This window comes from Marmota flaviventris, chromosome 6 (assembly GCF_047511675.1).
Source record: "Marmota flaviventris isolate mMarFla1 chromosome 6, mMarFla1.hap1, whole genome shotgun sequence".
Classification (NCBI taxonomy): Eukaryota; Metazoa; Chordata; class Mammalia; order Rodentia; family Sciuridae; genus Marmota; species Marmota flaviventris.
Genome location: NC_092503.1, coordinates 135,553,379 through 135,571,384, shown reverse-complemented (window position 1 = coordinate 135,571,384; position 18,006 = coordinate 135,553,379). Strand labels below are relative to the sequence as shown.

At 35.2% G+C, this 18,006-nt stretch overlaps 1 protein-coding gene across 1 annotated transcript in view; it reads left to right on the top strand.

Moving 5' to 3' along the window:
* The window catches only part of Gmds (GDP-mannose 4,6-dehydratase), a 625,359-nt gene that overhangs the window by 280,514 nt on the left and 326,839 nt on the right, over window positions 1–18,006 (top strand). The window contains exons 5-6 of the mRNA XM_027954821.2: window positions 2,472–2,664; window positions 3,489–3,593. Coding sequence (XP_027810622.1) covers window positions 2,472–2,664; window positions 3,489–3,593 — 298 coding nt within the window. The remainder of the gene's footprint in view (window positions 1–2,471; window positions 2,665–3,488; window positions 3,594–18,006) is intronic.

Here is an 18,006-nt window from a genome sequence, read left to right as displayed (position 1 = left end):
CCAATAAACATATGAAAAGATGCTCAATATCATTAGTCATCAGGAAAATGCATATCAAAACCACAATTAGATACCACTTTAAACCACTAGCATGACTATAATCAAAAAGACAAACCACAACAAGTTTTGGTTAGGATGTGGAGAAATTAGAACCCTTAGTCACTGCTGGTGAGAATGAAATGGTGTGGGCACTTTGGAAAACAGCCTGGCAACTCCATTCATTCGTGTGTGTGTGTGTGTGTGTGTGTGTGTGTGTGTGTGTTTGTGTGTGTGTAATGAATCTCCAAAAGAAATGAAAGCATTACATTAAAGAAGCCAGTCACAAAAGCCCACCTATTGTATGGTTCCATTTTTAGGAAATGTCCCCAGTAGCTAGAGACATTTTATAAAGACAGAAAATAGATTAGTGGCTGTCTGGGTTGGAGTGGGAATTAAGGGCTGGGTAGTGATTGCTATTGGGTACAGAGTTTCTTTTCTGGGGTGATGAAAATGTTCTGGAATTAGATGGTAATGATGATTGCATAATGTTGCGATTATACTAAAACCACTGAACCATAAACTTTAAAATGGTGAATTTTATGGTATGTAAATTATGTCTCAATAAACTATTATTTAAAAAAAATAAAATGGCCTTCAATTTGCCTTTGTGGCTTTGAAAGATTAGGGTGAGACATATCTTTTCTTTCTTGCTTCAACCTGAGCTTTGCTCACAAGCCTAGATGACATGAATTTAGTAGACTTGGTTGAGTCCCTAGTGAGCAATTTCCCAGTTGCCCAAGTAATCCTGTGTTCAGGCCACAGCTTCTGCTCAGGGGCCACTCAGGACCAAGAAACAAAAAGTGCTGTTGGCCTCAGTGAGAAGTTTCGTAGTGTGAAGATTGAGGACATTCACAAAGCAGTGAATAGTGACAAAGACTTATTATTTTAGAACATTTAATATTAGGTTAACTTGTTTATTAAGTGTAGAGATGACTTAAGAAAGTGTATCAGTCAAATGTATTTTTAAAAAACGTAAAGAACTGAAAGATTCTCAAGATTCTCTAAGAAGTCAATTCATATGTATATTAGTATATTGCTGAATGCACTGTGCCTTATAATAAAAACATATACAATCAATCAACAAATATATGAAAAATGTTCATCATCACTAGATATTAGAGAATTGCAAATCAAAACCACTCTAAGATTTCATCTCACTCCAATCAGAATGGCAGCTATTATGAAAAATAAGTGTTGGCGAGGATGTGGGGAAAAAGGCACACTCATACATTGCTGGAGGCATTGCAAATTGGTGCAGCCAATATGGGAAGCAGTATAGAGATTCCTTGGAAAATTGGGAATGGAACCACCATTTGACCCAGCTATCTCACTCCTCGGTCTATTTCCAAAGGACTTAAAAACAGCGTACTACAGGGACACAGCCACATCAATGTTTATAGCAGCACAATTCACACACAATAGCTAACCTGTGGAATCAACCTAGATGCCCTTCAGTAGATTAATGGATAAAAAATAAAATAAAAATAAATGTGACATATATACATAATGAATATTACTAATCAATAAAAGAGAATAAAATCATGGCATTTGCAGGTAAATGGATGCAGTTGGAGAAGATAATGCTAAGTGAAGTTAGCCAATCCCCCCAAAACAAATGCCAAATCTTTTCTCTGATATAAGGTGACTCATAGTGGGGTAGGGAGAGGGAGCGTGGGAGGAATAGACGAACTCTAGATAGGGCAGAGGGGTAGGAGGGAAAGGGAGGGTGCAGAGGGTTAGCAATGATGATGGAATGTGATGGACATCATTATCCAAAGTACATGTATGAAGACATGAATTGGTGTGAACATACTTTATATACAAACAGATATGAAAAATTATGTTCTATATGTGTAATAAGAATTGTGGTGTATTCCGCTTCATGTATTTAAAAAATAAAAGCAATTTTAAAAAAAGAAGTGAAACGTTAAAAAAATTACATATGCTTGCAAAATACTACAAAGTCATTCTTGCTTCTTAGTTTAGAGAAAACAAAACAGTCCATTTAAAAATCAACTGTATTCTAAAGCACATGTTCTCAATCTTCTCAGTGCAAAATAATCAATTGGAACTCATTAGAAATGTGAAAAATATGAGCCACGCTCAAGAAATTAGTCCAAACTGAATTTTAAAGGAACATCTTCTAGGAGCAGAGCTTTGCCTTGTGATAAGTAGTGCCCCAGGGCTTCAACCTAGAATGGGATGTTAATATAAGGGTGGTTAAACTGTTCTTCACATTACCATAGGTAATGAGTGGGTATTAAAATATTTTTCCAGCCATTTGATATTAGAAGTAGACGACATCCACACTCTTATTGCTATGCTGTTTGAAAACGATGGTGTTTCCTCACCCACATGATGCTTCACGGTGTATGAAACTGTAGTCTTCCTCACCCCACTGATTTGGCCACATCTCTGCCCTCTCTTTCCAGATTTCTTTTGACTTAGCTGAGTATACTGCAGATGTTGATGGGATTGGCACTTTGCGGCTTTTGGATGCAATTAAGACCTGTGGCCTTATCAACTCTGTGAAGTTCTATCAGGCCTCAACAAGTGAGCTTTATGGGAAAGTGCAAGAAATACCCCAGAAGGAAACTACCCCATTCTATCCTCGGTCGCCCTATGGTGAGAACCCATGTGTGCACTGCTGTCTGCCTGCAAGGGAGCTCTGTGGGTGTGGGGGGCGTGTTTCTGCTCTGCTTTCATTCTGTTCATGTCTCACAGCTGAAGTCATTTGGGTGTGAGATTAACATTAAGATAGACTACAGTGACTAGACTTGTTGAGAAGCATACCTTTATACATTGCTAACTACAAGTATTTGCTGCAATTGCCTTCGGGGTAAAATTACCACCTCACTTCACCAATCTGTGTTCATTCAACCCTTCTATACAGATCACTTTAAAAGAAAAATTAGACCCAACATTATTCTTTTTCTAAACTTCTGAAATTGTGCTGAAGTGATAAGATTTCATGTTTTTTATGTCTCTCATAAAAGTTTTCCCCTGAACCCAAACCCTTAGGGAAAAAATATTACTATCACATTTAATATATTTGTAAAGAGACTATTCATGAAAGACTTTAGTGATAAAATTTCAAAACATCTAAATGTTAAGATCCCCAATTTTTTTCCTTTCTAATTCTTTAAACCTAAAACCAAACAAACAAAAACTACCTAGAAAGGAGAATTTGATATATCGCAGTTGCACACAGTACAGTTGAAACAATTAGATGGTGAGAGAACAAACTGTGGCTATTACAAAAGTAGGAAATTATTAAATATTTCCTGGTGAACCTGATTAACTGGCATAGGAATTTTTTTTTTCTTTTGGCTTTTGAGTCACATTTTTTGCTACTTTGAAACAAACTGTAATTTTTGTTCTTTAAGATAAGTGAAAATCCTTGTCTTTTATATTAAACTTAATTTGTTTTTAAAAAATTAATTCAACAGGGGCAGCAAAATTGTATGCTTATTGGATTGTGGTGAACTTCCGGGAGGCATATAATCTCTTTGCAGTGAATGGCATTCTCTTCAATCATGAGAGTCCCAGAAGAGGTCAGTAAATAATAATTGAAAAGAGAATTTTAGACTTTAGCAGCAATTACCTTTTCATATGTTCTGTACCCTGTGAAAAATTTTACACTTAACCATTAGAAATGTCAGAAGTAATAAATGAAGAAGTATAAATCTGACCTTGTTTTCTTATCAGGTTTATGGGTCTTCTTTTTTTAATTCAACATTAAAAACTGGGCAGGGTTCCAGTTTTACCATTTTCATTAATAGGTCTTATCAAGCTTGTTTTCCAACTAAAATTTCCATGTGAATGCAAAGGAAAAAGGAGTAAACTAATGGTTCTTTCTGGAAGTCACTCCTGTTCACAAATAGACTCAAACAATTGGATACTTAGTGGTTTGGTTTGGTTTGTTTTTTACATTTCATGAAATAGACACCCAGAAATGGCTATGCTGTCAGAGTAAATTTTTAAAGAAATTTGAAATCAGTTCTTGTAGTTAGAAGCATCATCAGTTTCTTCTTTCAGAAAACCTTGTTTGTTTGTATCACCTTGTTTCCTTTTGTCATAGTTTTTGTGGAAGCTCTCTGTTCCCGGCATTAGGTTTTAAATAAGCTGTGCACTCCCATCTTACTTCTTGATATAGTGAAACACAAGAAATCCTAATCAAGCAAAGACACTCTTTACAAAGTAAAAATAGCTATCTAATCTCATTCTAAGAAGTTTTATTCAATTTCACTATCATTTAGTCTGATAGTCTGAGAATAAAAGCCCAGTGTTATGATTTGTTTCATATCCAGCAACTAGTAATGCTTATAATTTTTTTTAGTGAAACTTTATGGCATTGTATAGCCACCTAATTAAACCATCAAGTCATGAAGAAAGATTAAAGTGACAGGTTTATAAAGTATCTTTAGCGTCAGTACACTTTTATTTTACAGTTGCTTAAGTTAAAAATCCCCATGATGGACTGTTAAAGCATAATATGCTAGCCTGTCATTTGTGTTGCCTAAGCAGCCAGAAGCATTTCTTTAATTAATTTGTGGTTCTGGATGTTGTGAGTAAGGGGAAAAGGAAAAGGGAGATCTTAGCTGTTCTTACCTGCAGCATCTGGTATGTGGGGTGCTCAAGGAATCTGTATAGTGAATGATAATCTCTGCCTCTTTTCTCACAATCATGTTTATACACATTGTTTGGGTTTCTGTATTCTCCTTTTTAACTTTTCCTTCTAGGTGGATGGGGGACTAATTGTAAATCAGGATAGGGGAGGAAAAAGCATTCTTAGGTTTTAGAGTAAAAAGATGAATTTGAAGATAACCTCCCACCCCTGTTCTTTGTTTACATCTCATAAGGAAAGCCTAATACTTGTACATTTGGGCTGGGAGTGTAACTTGATGGTAAAGTTCTTGCTTAGCATGTGAGGGTGTCAGGAGAGCAGAAGAATAACCATCCCCAGTACCTCTGTGAGCAGTCCTTCAGAGATGTTCCATGTTTCTTTGGTCCTTTCCAAGAGGAGTTATCCTGTAGGTATTGTTCTGCAACTTGGGCTTCTCTTAAATGTTTGTTAAAAACTTGACTTTGTAGCACACACCATTTGTTTTACTACATATCTAGAAATCAGTGTTTTCCATATTTTTACTCCATTTATATAAGTAAATAATGCAGAAATATAGAGCTATATGTGAAACTGATGTTAATGCTTAATTTGATAAAATATCTAATTCCTAATATTTACACCATTTCTTTTTTTTTATACTTAAATGAATTTTATTATATTCAGATAGTACTACAAACACCACTACATTCAAATTTAGGATATTTTCATGCCTTCTAAAAGAAGCCTGGTACCCACTCACAATTATTTCAGTGTTCCTCAAACTCCCAGTGCTAGGCAACAGCTAATCTACTTTCTTATAACATTTCTTGGAACTTAAAAATTAATTTTCATATTAAAAGTTAATCGGAAGCTAGGTGGAGCGGTAATTGCCTATAATCCTAATGACTCTGAAGGCTAAGGCAAGAGGATTGCAAGTTCAAGGCCAGCTTCAGCAGCTTAGGGAGACCCTAAGTAACTTAGTGAGATCCTAAGCAACTTAGTGAGACCCTGACTTAAAACAGAAAATAAAAAGGGCTGGGGAGGTGACTCAGTGGTTAAGAACTTCTGCATTCAATCCCTTGTACCAAAAAGAAAGAAAAGTAAAGTTAACCTAATGGCCAACACACGACCCTAGTCCCAGGGACTTAAAGAGGCTGAGGCAGGAAGACCATAAGTTGAAGGCCAGCCTCAGCAGCTTAGGGAGAACCTCAACAACTCAGTGGCTCTTTATCAAAATTTAATAAAAGGGAGGCAGGGCTCAGAATGAAGTTCGGTGGTACAGAACTCCTGAATTCATTCCCAATACCACAAAAATAAATAAGTAAATAAAAATAAAATAACAATTAGCCTGACAATAAGATTGTTCTTGAAGATTCATTGTTGTTTTCTGAGAAGATTTCTTTGACAGACTGAGAACCTCTTAGTGGCAGGACTGTGTTGTATTCTTAAATCTCCAACTTCTAAAGCAGTGTCTGTCTGCTAATAAACATTCAGTGAAACTTTTTAAATGAATGAGTATCTTATGCTTCATTAAAACTTCACTGACTTGAAAGCTAGGTGGTTCGAATGAGAGAACAATAGAAATTTATAGGATAGTTTTAAAGAAATATTATTGTACTGATTTGAGATATATACTAGTTAAAGCTAAAAACTATTTTGAAATAATGATTAAGTTTGAACACTTTATAAACAGATACAATTTGTTTTTAATCATCTTAGTTTGTATACCTACAACTTGCTTTGAGATTTGTGAGTGAGTTTGTTTTCTTGAGCTTTTATACACAAGTCCTCTCAGGCCCTGTTATCACAGAGAATAAGCACTGCTTTTGCAAGATAGAGTGGTGGTAAACCTCAGTCTGTTCAAAGGTACAATCACAAATGCCCAATTAGTAGAGCTCAAGTTAATGTTGTTTGGGGGGGGCACATACACATTTTCTCTAATGAAAAATAATTGACAAGGTCATTGAGAATTTCTGACTTTAAAAAGCATGGAAGTGTTTTTTAATATATATATTTTTTAATTTTAGGTGGACACAATATCTTTATTTTTCATTTATGTGGTGCTGAGGATCTAACCCAGTGCCTCATACATGGTACAGGAGCACTCTACCACTGAGACACAATTCCAGCCCCGGAAGTATGTTTAATATAAAATATTCTAGACCAGAGATTGGCAAATTATGGCTTATAGGCCAAATTCAATCCACTGAGTTATTTTTTGGTAGATAAAGTTTTATTGGAACACAGGCTCATTCGTTTACATGTCATCAATGCCTGTAGTCTGCAAAGCCTGAAATATTTACTGTCTGGGTGTTTAAGAAAACATTTGCTTGTCCCAGCCATAGGTAGATCTTCAACATCCAAGAAACTTTCAGTTAAGTTTATTGTGGGTTTCTCCCAAAGAAGTAAGGTAGACTTTTATATAGATTTCCAACAAATGTTAAAGTCAAAGTGTTAATAAGGACAGCCTTCAGCTGAATTTCAGAAGTATTTTGGTCAGTTGGGGTTCTGATGTCCTTCACTGCTGTACTTGAGTGGCCACGTGCTCTAAAGGAAAGCTAATTGTCAGGGAGTTATGGAGCCAAAGGAGCTAGTCCTGACTAGAGTTCTGCAGCTTAGCTCTTCACAGCAACCCCAGGTCCTTAGCTTTGACATTTTCTCGTTTTCTCTTAGTCTCTTGTCCATTCCAATCTTTTGGGGGTTCTATTTCTTTTTTCTTCTTTTTATTTAAGACTTTATTTAGAATTAATGTCTTTTATCCATTCCCATCCTTCTGTATTTTCTTTCTTTTTAAAAAACTTTATTTATGTAGACATTCTTTTAAAGTGTATCTACAGTGTTATGAGAACTTTATAATGCATCTGTAAATGATTGCGATCACCTTGCACTTGCGTAGAATGAACAGTTGGAATCATTGATCTAGGTAAGAAAGCCAGTGATCCAGTGACCTGACCTCTGTATCCCTAAGTCAGCTGTCTATTCACTCTTTCAGAGAGCAACACTACCAATGTTCCATGCTTTAGGCTTACTCTGCATAAGATGCAGACACATTAGTAATAGAGTCTACAGGGAACTGAATAATACTTAAAATTATTTTAAAACTATATTCTGTAAGGCTTGCAAATGTATGCTTTATGAGTAAATATTACTATGTATTACATACTGACCTTTATAGATATTAACAAGGTTCTCTTATTCATAAGCATTAAGTTTTTTTAAAATAAAGAATATACTATTTATTAATTCAAAGGATTTTTCATGAAAAAATTATGCAAAACTGATTCTATATCTGAAAGGCTTCTTTCTCTCATATTGCCTCTTCAAACTTGGAATTCTGTATCACCTAGGTATGGAGATACACACATCTATCTATTTACATTTATATAAAGCAAGTGTTCTATTGGCCACAGATGTGGATGTTCCATCCTAGTGGAAATACAGATTTATATACCCTCTACGTAGGAAAAAAGGTCATGTTTCTTATTGTGAACTAATTTCTGTAAGGAAATTGACATTCCAAAACTGTTTTGTCTTTGTGGTTAAATTTCTCCAAAATGCTAAATAGTTGAGACTGTGATATCGTGTCAATTATGTAAGTTAAGCCATGGGAAAAATATGAAAAGATTTTTAATTATTCTGAAATAGCTCACAGTATATTTGAATTTCTTTTGAAATATATTATTTATGGTAATAAAATAGACTCTTAAAATTATTCTGCAAATTAAAACATTAAAACCAAATAAAAATATTTACTGAACCTAATAATAATACTTATGGTTTTGATTGTTTATTACATTAGAAAGTAAAGCCAGGTGCAGTAGTGTATGTCTATAATCCCAGCATCTTGGAGGCTGAGGTAGGAGGATTGCCAATTCAAAGCCAGCCTTGGTATCTTAGTAAGTTTCCAGAACTTAGTGAGACCCTGTCTCAAAATTTAAAAAAAGATAAAAAGGGTTGGGGATATGGCTCAGTGGTTGAGTGTCCTGGGTACCAATAAAGAAAAACCTACTATTTGTCACTTAGATAAATGTCACCAACTTGCTCATTGTGTCTCCATTCTTAGCATATTTTAGCTTAATGAATGTGATTTTGGTGAACTTTATGAAGTTCTCATATTAATAAAGTTTTTCCAAATAAATAAAATAATTTACATGATAATTAAAGGGGAAGTGAAAAAATAGATATAACCTATCTTTTAAATGATTAAGTTAAACTTAATTTCCTAACTTTGATGACTGAAGCCATCATGATTAAAGGGTAAATAGGTGTAATATCGAGCATTCTTATTCTTTGAATGTGATTTTTCAGTTTTAAATGTGATTATGGAATTAGTGGCTTGGGTTTCTGTGACTGAGATTTCTGCAAGATTTCCCAAGGTCCATGTTCTGGTGAAGAAAGTGCAGGCCTAGAGTGTGCCCAATGAAATTCAGTGCTGCCCCATGTGGGCAGGCTGTGTTCCCACTCTGAAAATGCTGACTATATAGTCTTGAGGAGGTAAAGTTTGGCTAAGTGAACCTACCTCATAGGCCATTAATTTACGATCAGTGAGCCACATAGTGATTGGTTTCATATCTGAATACCTCTAGCCTGAGTAAGAAGTCACACTCTAAGCTGACAGTATATTTCTTACATTCTCCCACTCTTTCTTTTTCTCTATCTTTAAGTGTTTAGAATCGGGTATTTGGGATTGGGGATGTAGCTCAGTGGTAGAGGACTTACATGCCTTACATATATGAGGCTCTGGGTTCAATACCCATCACCAAAAATCTCAAAATAATAAAATAAAAAAAGAATGGGTAATTTACTGAGCTCTAGGTAAAGTATTCTCTGTTTTCAGTATTTTTTTTCTTTTGTTTCTCCTGCTATGTGGTCTGACCCCTAACCAACTTTTTCTTCCACTTGTCACATGTAACTGCACTACCTTTTCTGTGATTATGGGGCCTTTAAAGACATCATCACCACTGTCTTCTTCCAGGAGCTCTTCAGCTGCTGAATAGCCTTTGTCTCCAGATTTCCATGAGAGTGTAATAAATACTACTTAAAGTCTGGTGCCTGTACTCATTTTGATTTGTATGACATTTTTTTATTTTTTCCAAGTTGAGGAGTCGGGGTAGTTTGGTCATTGTCGTTGTCGTCGTCATCATCATCATCATCATCATCATCATCATCCTTGGAGTGTCAAAACAGTGAAAAATATATATCTATTAGCTGTTTTTAGGTTCATTTGACATAATGGTTTGACACTTTTAAGGTACTTTTAGAGATATTTTGATTACCTTGTTGAACTTACAAATTTCATTATGTGTATATAAGACTTCATATGTACTTACATTTTCTAAATATTATACTAAACAGGTATAATAAGCCATTAGATATTATTCTTCCTTTGAAAAGATTTCTAAAGAACAGCCAACTCTGCTAAAATGTCCTCAGGATTTTTGAGAGAAAAAGAAATTTAAAGATCATTCGCCCCCTACTTTTTTTTTTTCTGTCGATGAAGAAACTAATGCAGCATGAGCTTGAGTTGTCCAAGGTTAAGAACCCACAGATGTTAGCTGAGACTAAAGATAATATTGAAAATTTGGAGTGATATATACATTGTTCTATGTGAGGAAATCACATATGTTTGAATTTTAGACTTGTAACTGGAATAGCTTAACTGCTGTGAGGCAGGGTGGGTACTTGGACCTTCCAATGAAATAAGTGAAGAAGCTGATAATTTAACATTTCAGTTGCTCTTGTTTTTTGCAAAAGATATTAATTTGGCTAAAGGAAATATTCTTCTCAGATATTTCAGAGAAATAATAATAAAACATTATATCCCATTTATATTTTAATATTAAAAATTAAAGTATATAATCTATCATGAATATCATCAACAAGCTTACAATGAGAAGAAATGGAAATAATGTATTTTTATAAAATACATTAAAAGTCCTTAGGCAATAAGAAGTTATAAAGTACTTTAAATAGACTCATAATTAGCAGTTTGAGACTACCACAAATGGATGGTGTGCTGCCTCTGTTTAGATATTGAGCCATTTTTAGATGATATAGCACATTCCTCTAAATATGGGCTTCATAAGAAATCATATATATCAGTCTAAATACAGTATTCACCTCACTGAGAGAATCTGACATTTTAAGGTTCATGAACTTGTGGTTTTGAGTTATAGTCTTGAACTATTTTTTTAGTTGTAGAATGTTTTCTGAAATGTCTAACCATATTTAGTATCATAAATTTATCTTCAGAATTTTTAAAACTAATTTATGGATGAAATTAACTACTTAAGTCAGTAAAATTTTAAGAAATTTTCTCCTTTGTTTTTTTTCTAAAGATTATTCTTTATCTACTGCTTTAAGGGCAAGATTTATACCCTTATCTAGTGGTACTCTACTGGGAATGTGGGAAGGAGACTGGGAAGAAAGTGACTGCTCCCTCTAGGGACATGTGGCAGTTTGTGAAGATGTTCTTGTTGTCATGATTTAAGTGGGTTATACTCCTGGTATCCAGTATATAGAGGCAAAGATCACTACTGAACACTCCACACAGCACAGGGGAGTCCTTCATAACAGACTGATCCCTCCAGAAGGTCTATAGTGATGAGCCTGAGCAACCTTGCTCTAATGGTTTCACTTCCAAATGTTGTTGTCTCAGAATCTAGACAAATGTCATCTGTAAGAAGAGGATCTCGTTTTTCTTTATACATTACTTTTACTTTGCAGTAAGTCTTTCATAAAGCTTTAGCCAATGTTTGCCTCAGTGCAGCAGAAAAGCATTCTAATTTCGGCAGCTTTAAGTGAAGCTGTTTGAGCCGTAGGTCTCAAGAGCAGCTGATCCACTGACCAAGTCAAGATGGGGCTGTGACCCTCCTTTTCCTCCCAAATCAATGAACATGTGTGCCTTTGTTATTATAACAAGAACAGATCGCTCCTTCGGGAGTAAGCTGTAGAGTACATATTCTGTGTTTGGTATAAAACAATTATTAAACGCAGATTCAAGGTTATCTTTCAGTGCATGGAATTAGAGCAGTATTAGTGTAAAAGGTTTGTTATAAATAAGAATTTTCCTTTAAAATTCTTAGAATTAATAGATAGTTTAGTGTTTTAGGGGATGATAAAATGTATGACAGAAATCAAATAACTGGAACTTGTTTTTATTTAATCACAAGGGGCAGAAAGTGCTCCTTTCTTTCCATATAAATAATATATGTGTAAATAAAATAATCTTTTTAAAAAGTATGTATTAGTCTAACTAGAAACTTCAAATCATGTTGCTCTAGAAATATCAAGACGTATCAAAGATAGGAAAACCAAGCTGGATATGGTGGCACATGCCTGTAATCCTAGCTACTCTGGAGACCGAGGTGGAAGGATCACGAGTTCAAAGCCAGCCTCAGCAAAGTAAGGTGCTAAGCAACTCAGTGAGACCCTGTCTCTAAATAAAATACAAATAGGGCTGGGGATATGGTTCAGTGGTTAATTGCTCCTGAGTTCAATCCTCGATATAAAAAAACAAAAAGAAAACCAATATCAAACAGCTCAATATTTTATTTGCATTTCTATGTATCAAAGGTGCTTTGTGGCTTTTTTTTTTTTTTAGATGAGCATAAGAGCCTTAGCTTACTGAAAAAAAAAAATAGCTGTCCATTGTGAAATCAGGGGATGAAGTAATCCTCCTGTTCAACAGAGCTTTATAGGTTTAGCACAATACCATTTTGTCTGTTCATAAATGGCTAGATTGTTGGCCACTATCCATGGGCCCACCAGGTTCTGGGTGGCCTTTCTGGTTGGGGCACCAAGTGACATCATCTGGTTTACCATTGCATTTGTAGACTATGATACTCCACAGATGACATGTACACTTGGCGATCACAATGCTGTCTGGCCCATGTTATTCTCTGTGGAGAGATAAGGTATAATTGTTTAAACATGAAAGACTTTTGAAGCAATCCTGGTCTAATGGAGGTGGTTATTACCACTCAACAAAATGAAGTTCCTCCCACCGACTGATGTGAGACTTCAGGGATTGTCAAACTGAATTTAAGTCTTGTCTTTTTTTAATGTTTCATAATCTATGCAAGATTTATGTTTGAAACCAAACCAGTGACTGTCTGATCTACATGGCACAACACCCTGCACTATAGTCAGGCAGTGTGCACTGAGAGGTTGACCACTCATCAGCTCTGTGCATTTGGGTAAATTACATCCTCAGACCCTAGTTTCCTCCTCTAACTTGGAGAATACTCTCATACCCACCTCATAGGGGCATTGTGGAGATCACTTGTCTTATGGGTTAATTGTATAGGCAAAAGGAGAACATATATGTGCAAGATTATACTGTGCCTGCCAGATGTAAACATTTATCTGTTTCCCTTTCTCTCCTTTTTTCCTTCCTCTGCCTGTGTTTTCAGCACTATGTCCTAGAGTATCTGTTTCTTTCTACCACCTGTTCCAAGGTGAAAGACCCTATTGGAGCCCACTCTGTTAGTGGGATTCTGGTGGCTACTGGTGAAAGAGTAGGACATGAGAAATGTGGATGTAGCAGGGTCTGCCAACTGGAGATGGTTTGGGACTGAGAAACCAGGAGTATGTCAGTGATGTTTACAGATGAATTAGGGCAGTCACTGAAACATTTATGAATTGCAAAAAGATGAAATATAAGTAGTATTGGAAGATGGCTGGAATCACAGGAAAAGCCATTTACAGATGAGATTCTGGCAGGTAAACCAATTAACATTTTAATTAGGGAAGTCAAAGGAAAAAAAAGATGTGAATGAAAGGATTATGGATAGATAGATACGAAAGGCCCTTGAAAGACCCTTGAGAAATTTAATGAAACCCTCAAGTATTTTTGAAAATGATTCATGTATTTTTATTACTGGTCCTATGAAAATCTTATGTGAAGAACATATGGTTTTGTAAAAAAAAAAAAAAAAAAAAAAAAGATCACAAACCAGAAAAAATTTCACTCTATTTTGGCTATACTAATAAGAAACAAGAAGATGCAATTACTATTTACTTAATTATCTTATTTATTTATATTTTTTTTTTGCAGTGCTGGGAATTGAACAGGGCTTCAAGCATGCTTTAGGCAAGTGCTTTACCATTAGACTATATCCTTGGCCTCATGATTATAGTTTAAATTTTAAAAATTATAAGATATATTGCTTTTTACTTTAAAAAAATAACATCTTGTTAAACAAGGTTTACTTCTGCTGCCATTTTTTTAAAAATTTGAGTCTTAGCACTTTTTTATTTCTCTCTCCACTATTTATTATAGAACTTTACCTCCCTCTACCATTTTGGGGTGCAGGGAATGAAATCCATTTTCTCATTCATGCTAAAAGTATGTGCTCTACCACTAAGCTACACCCCCAGCTTCTTTCCTTTTAATTGGTTCAGATAAAGATATAGAGTATTCAACATCTTGGATTCAGTTCAAGATCTCCCATTTACTAGGCAAGTGACTTTAGGCAAGTTTCTCAATCTCTCTGAGCCTCAGTTTTCTCATCTGTAAAAGGGCATAATAACAGTCTTCACTTAGAGTTGTTATGAGCATTAAAGGAAATATGTAAGTAAAGTTATCAGCACATTGTAATTATTATCAGCACTACTACTAGTGCCCCACCTAGAGAAATAGATTTAATTTGTGCTTCCTCATAATTTAAAATGTAATAATAATAAATTGAAATAATAAAGAGGAATATTCATTTGAATAGGAGATAAACAACTTTTTTTTCCTGTCTGAGCTAAAGTGTTAAGTTCTCAAAGCTTGTTAATTTGATAATTAAAGGAGACCAGACCTGATAAAGTAATTGACAGGATATTGAACATGAAGCATTAGAAGAATGGTCTGTGCTTCTATTGTTCATGGGGTGCTTAATTCCAGGTACTGGTACATAGACATTTTTGGTATGGACAGATTCCAATGATGGATAGAGGAAAAAACTCCCAGAGTGAGAAAAATCTTGTTAAACAAGGTTTATTTCTGCCGCCACTTTTTTTAAAGTTTCTGCCAGTATGATTAATATTTCTTCTTTTTTTTCCCCTTGAAATAAACTTTATTACATGGATACAGATTTATTTTGTACACATAGATAGGTCATTTAAAATAGTGCTATAAATTTGTTATAAGCAGGATTTAAAAAACTTGTTATGATGGAATATTTCAAATATAGATAAGAGTAGAGAGAGTAGTTTAATGAACCCCTGTACCCATCATCCAGTTTCAACAGTTATCAACTCTTTTTTTTAATTTTGTTTTTTAGTTATACATGAAGTTTTCAACTCTTGATTGATCTTGTTTCATTGGTTCCCCATCCACTCCTTACCTCCTCCTACAACTGCTATAAAGGCATGAATTGGCATGAACATACTTTATATACAAAGATATGAAAAATTGTGCTCTATATGTATAATAAGATTTGTAATGCATTGTACTGTGGTGTATTTAAAAAAATACAATCAATTAAAAAAAAGAAAAAGAAAAAAGAGAATGTGCAGACCTTGTATATAGTACTTGGAAAATGTTACTGTTTTAAGAAAATGCTTCCCTGAAATTGAGGCACATAGAATCCTCCATTTCTGGGGATAGTTTTAACACATACCTATTCAGCAAATCCCCAATTCAGTCCTTCTAAAATAACACAGGCCAATTTGTTCTTCACTGCTATCAGGTTGTGATTCAGTAACTAACCCCAAACCACAGCTAGCTCCGAAGCAGAAGGTTGCCAGAGATACAAAGGCAATTCTTTAAATAAGTATAAAGAACCTTATTAAAAAGAAAACAACAGTAATTAAAATCAGGACTTAGGGATGATCCTCAATTACCACAATGCATTATGATGCTGCCAAAATTTTTCTTCAAAAGGAAGCAGAGTTTTATTTGACTTTTAGACAAGTAAAATTGAAATTATAGACAACCAAATCAAATCAGTATTAAAACCGATGATGTACCAAAAGTATACTTAGCTAACCTTTGTAAAGATGGTCTTTCAATATGTAAATTGGTTATGCTTCAATTTAGGTAAACCACCATACTAAGACACAAATTTAAAAACAATAAATCAAAGAATGATCATTCAATTTATTTTTTTTAAAATGCACTATGAATATTTATTCCATCTGTAGCATTTGAAAAGATTATTTCTATTTGTTTCAAAGTATTATTTCTTAATAGGAGCTAAAAGCAAGATGTACATGAGGATTGTTAGCACACGAGAACATGCAGTTAGGGAAGTGAATATACAACCTGATCACAAAGAAGCCCTCCCTGGCAGTGAGAATGGTAGGTTTGCCGCATGGTTTCATCAGTGGCATGGGGAAGCCCCCAGTGTTAATACAGGCCAGGCACAGGTATACAGGATTCAGCACAGACCCCACCCAGGTGTCTCATAGGACACTAACAGTTCATTTATACCAAAGGAACAAACTTGAAAGAAGCACTGATAAATTTTATTTGAGGAAGATAAAATGTGTGTTGTTAAAAAATTAGGACTAGCCTTCCCCATGCAGGCAACCATAAGACTGTGTACCTACAGAGTATGCAATACTAGACATCAAGGAAAATTTAAGGCAGGGAACTAAGCACTTGTCTGGCATGTCCAAGCCCTGGGTTCAGCCCCCAGAAATACATGCACACAAAGGATGGAACTGCAAATATGAAAAAAAGAAGATACTCTTTTTTTGGTCCACCATTTAAATGAACTAATATATACCATATATTAGCTAATATACCATATATTTTCCACATGTTACCATATGTGGAAAATGACATATATTTTTCTCTAAGAAATGAGTAGGAGGTGGTGGGAATATAATTCCTTGGTAGAATGCTTGCCTAACTTGTGTGGCACCCTGTGTTGAAGCTCCAGCACAGTAAAAATAATTTGAGTGAATAAAAGCAGTAGAACTTGCTGTTTACTGCTATTTTAATTAGGGCCAATGATTTTGAAATGTAATTACATTTCTGGTCTGGTTTTGGGATGCAAATTGCATGAGTTCAGTGCTCCCTGTGAAGTGTGCATGGGGAGCTGCATTGCCCAGAGGAGGGCTATTGACATATTCCTGGAGTGGTTCTGACCCTTCTCATGGAAGGCTTACCTGGTTGGTATCTGCAGTGACTGGGCCCTCTTCCTGCATCCGATGGTTGAATGTGCTCTATAGCCACTTTTCCCAAAGCTGCAGACATCTGCTTGATATTTTCGGCATAATTCTTTTTCCTTGGCAGGATTCAGCCTGCTTCTAAGATGGGAATTCTTAAGTATAAATCCTTCTTGAGGACTTGGGTATGTTCTTGAGTTAATAACTTACAGTTTTTGAAAGTTCCAACTTGTAGGACTGGCAACAATACTAATAATGGTGAAGATATCAGAGCAACCAACATTGATTAAACGCTGACCAGGTGCCAGGCATTCTGTTTTCACTCATTCCTTTTAGTCCTGATGATAAAACTGTGTAGCAGGTGTGGTTATAGCCATTCTACAGGTGAGGAGACAGGAGTTTGGAGAGGTTAGACTGCTTTGTCAAAATAAGTCAGGTATAGGATTTGTACCCAGGTTGGCTTGACATTGAACATGTGTGGCTGTCCATTAAATTATGCCATTCCTATTGTGGCCTGTCTTATCTGTCACACTGAATTTCCCAAAATGAACTTTTTTTTTCAGTCCCATTTAGGTTTGCTGAACCCTAAAAAATGCTAGCACATTTTAAACTAATTAACATTAATGGAAAAATGAAGTTATGAAGCACAAGTATAAAAGCAAATCTCCCACCTATATTTTTGTCACAACATTGACATAGTAATTGAACTGGGTCTGTTAACTTTGACAAGCTCTGTTTTATGGTATTACTGTGTTACCATATCAACAGTGAAAGATACTTTCATTTTTCAAAATTCTTTATATGGTTTGTATGTTTATATGATTATTAAATTTGTTGTCCATTTATTTTGTTGATAGTATCTGTTCTTAGCTAATTTGAAGAATATTGGGTTTTACAACTCACAGGTATAAGCTTCATGCAAATCAAAGGACCTCAAGAGCTGTATATGCACACTCTAAAATTCAAGGCAAGTCTCCTGGGGTGGGGGTGTGGTGTGAAATAGTGTATCTCCTTGTGTATTATAGTTCAACCAGGAGATTTTTTTTGCTATTTACCTAATTTCCAGAAAGTGAACCTTATGCTTTACTTCTTGCTATAGAGCAAGCACAGCTTCTTTCTGTGCCCATTTGAGCCTTACAAGGGTGCTCCTTCTGTGTGCTCATCTGTCTGAATAGGCCTCTGCATGAGAACCCCAAAGGGATGGAGAGCCTCAAGGAGGTGTAGATGTTATTTAAGGAGAGAGACTAAGTAATGAG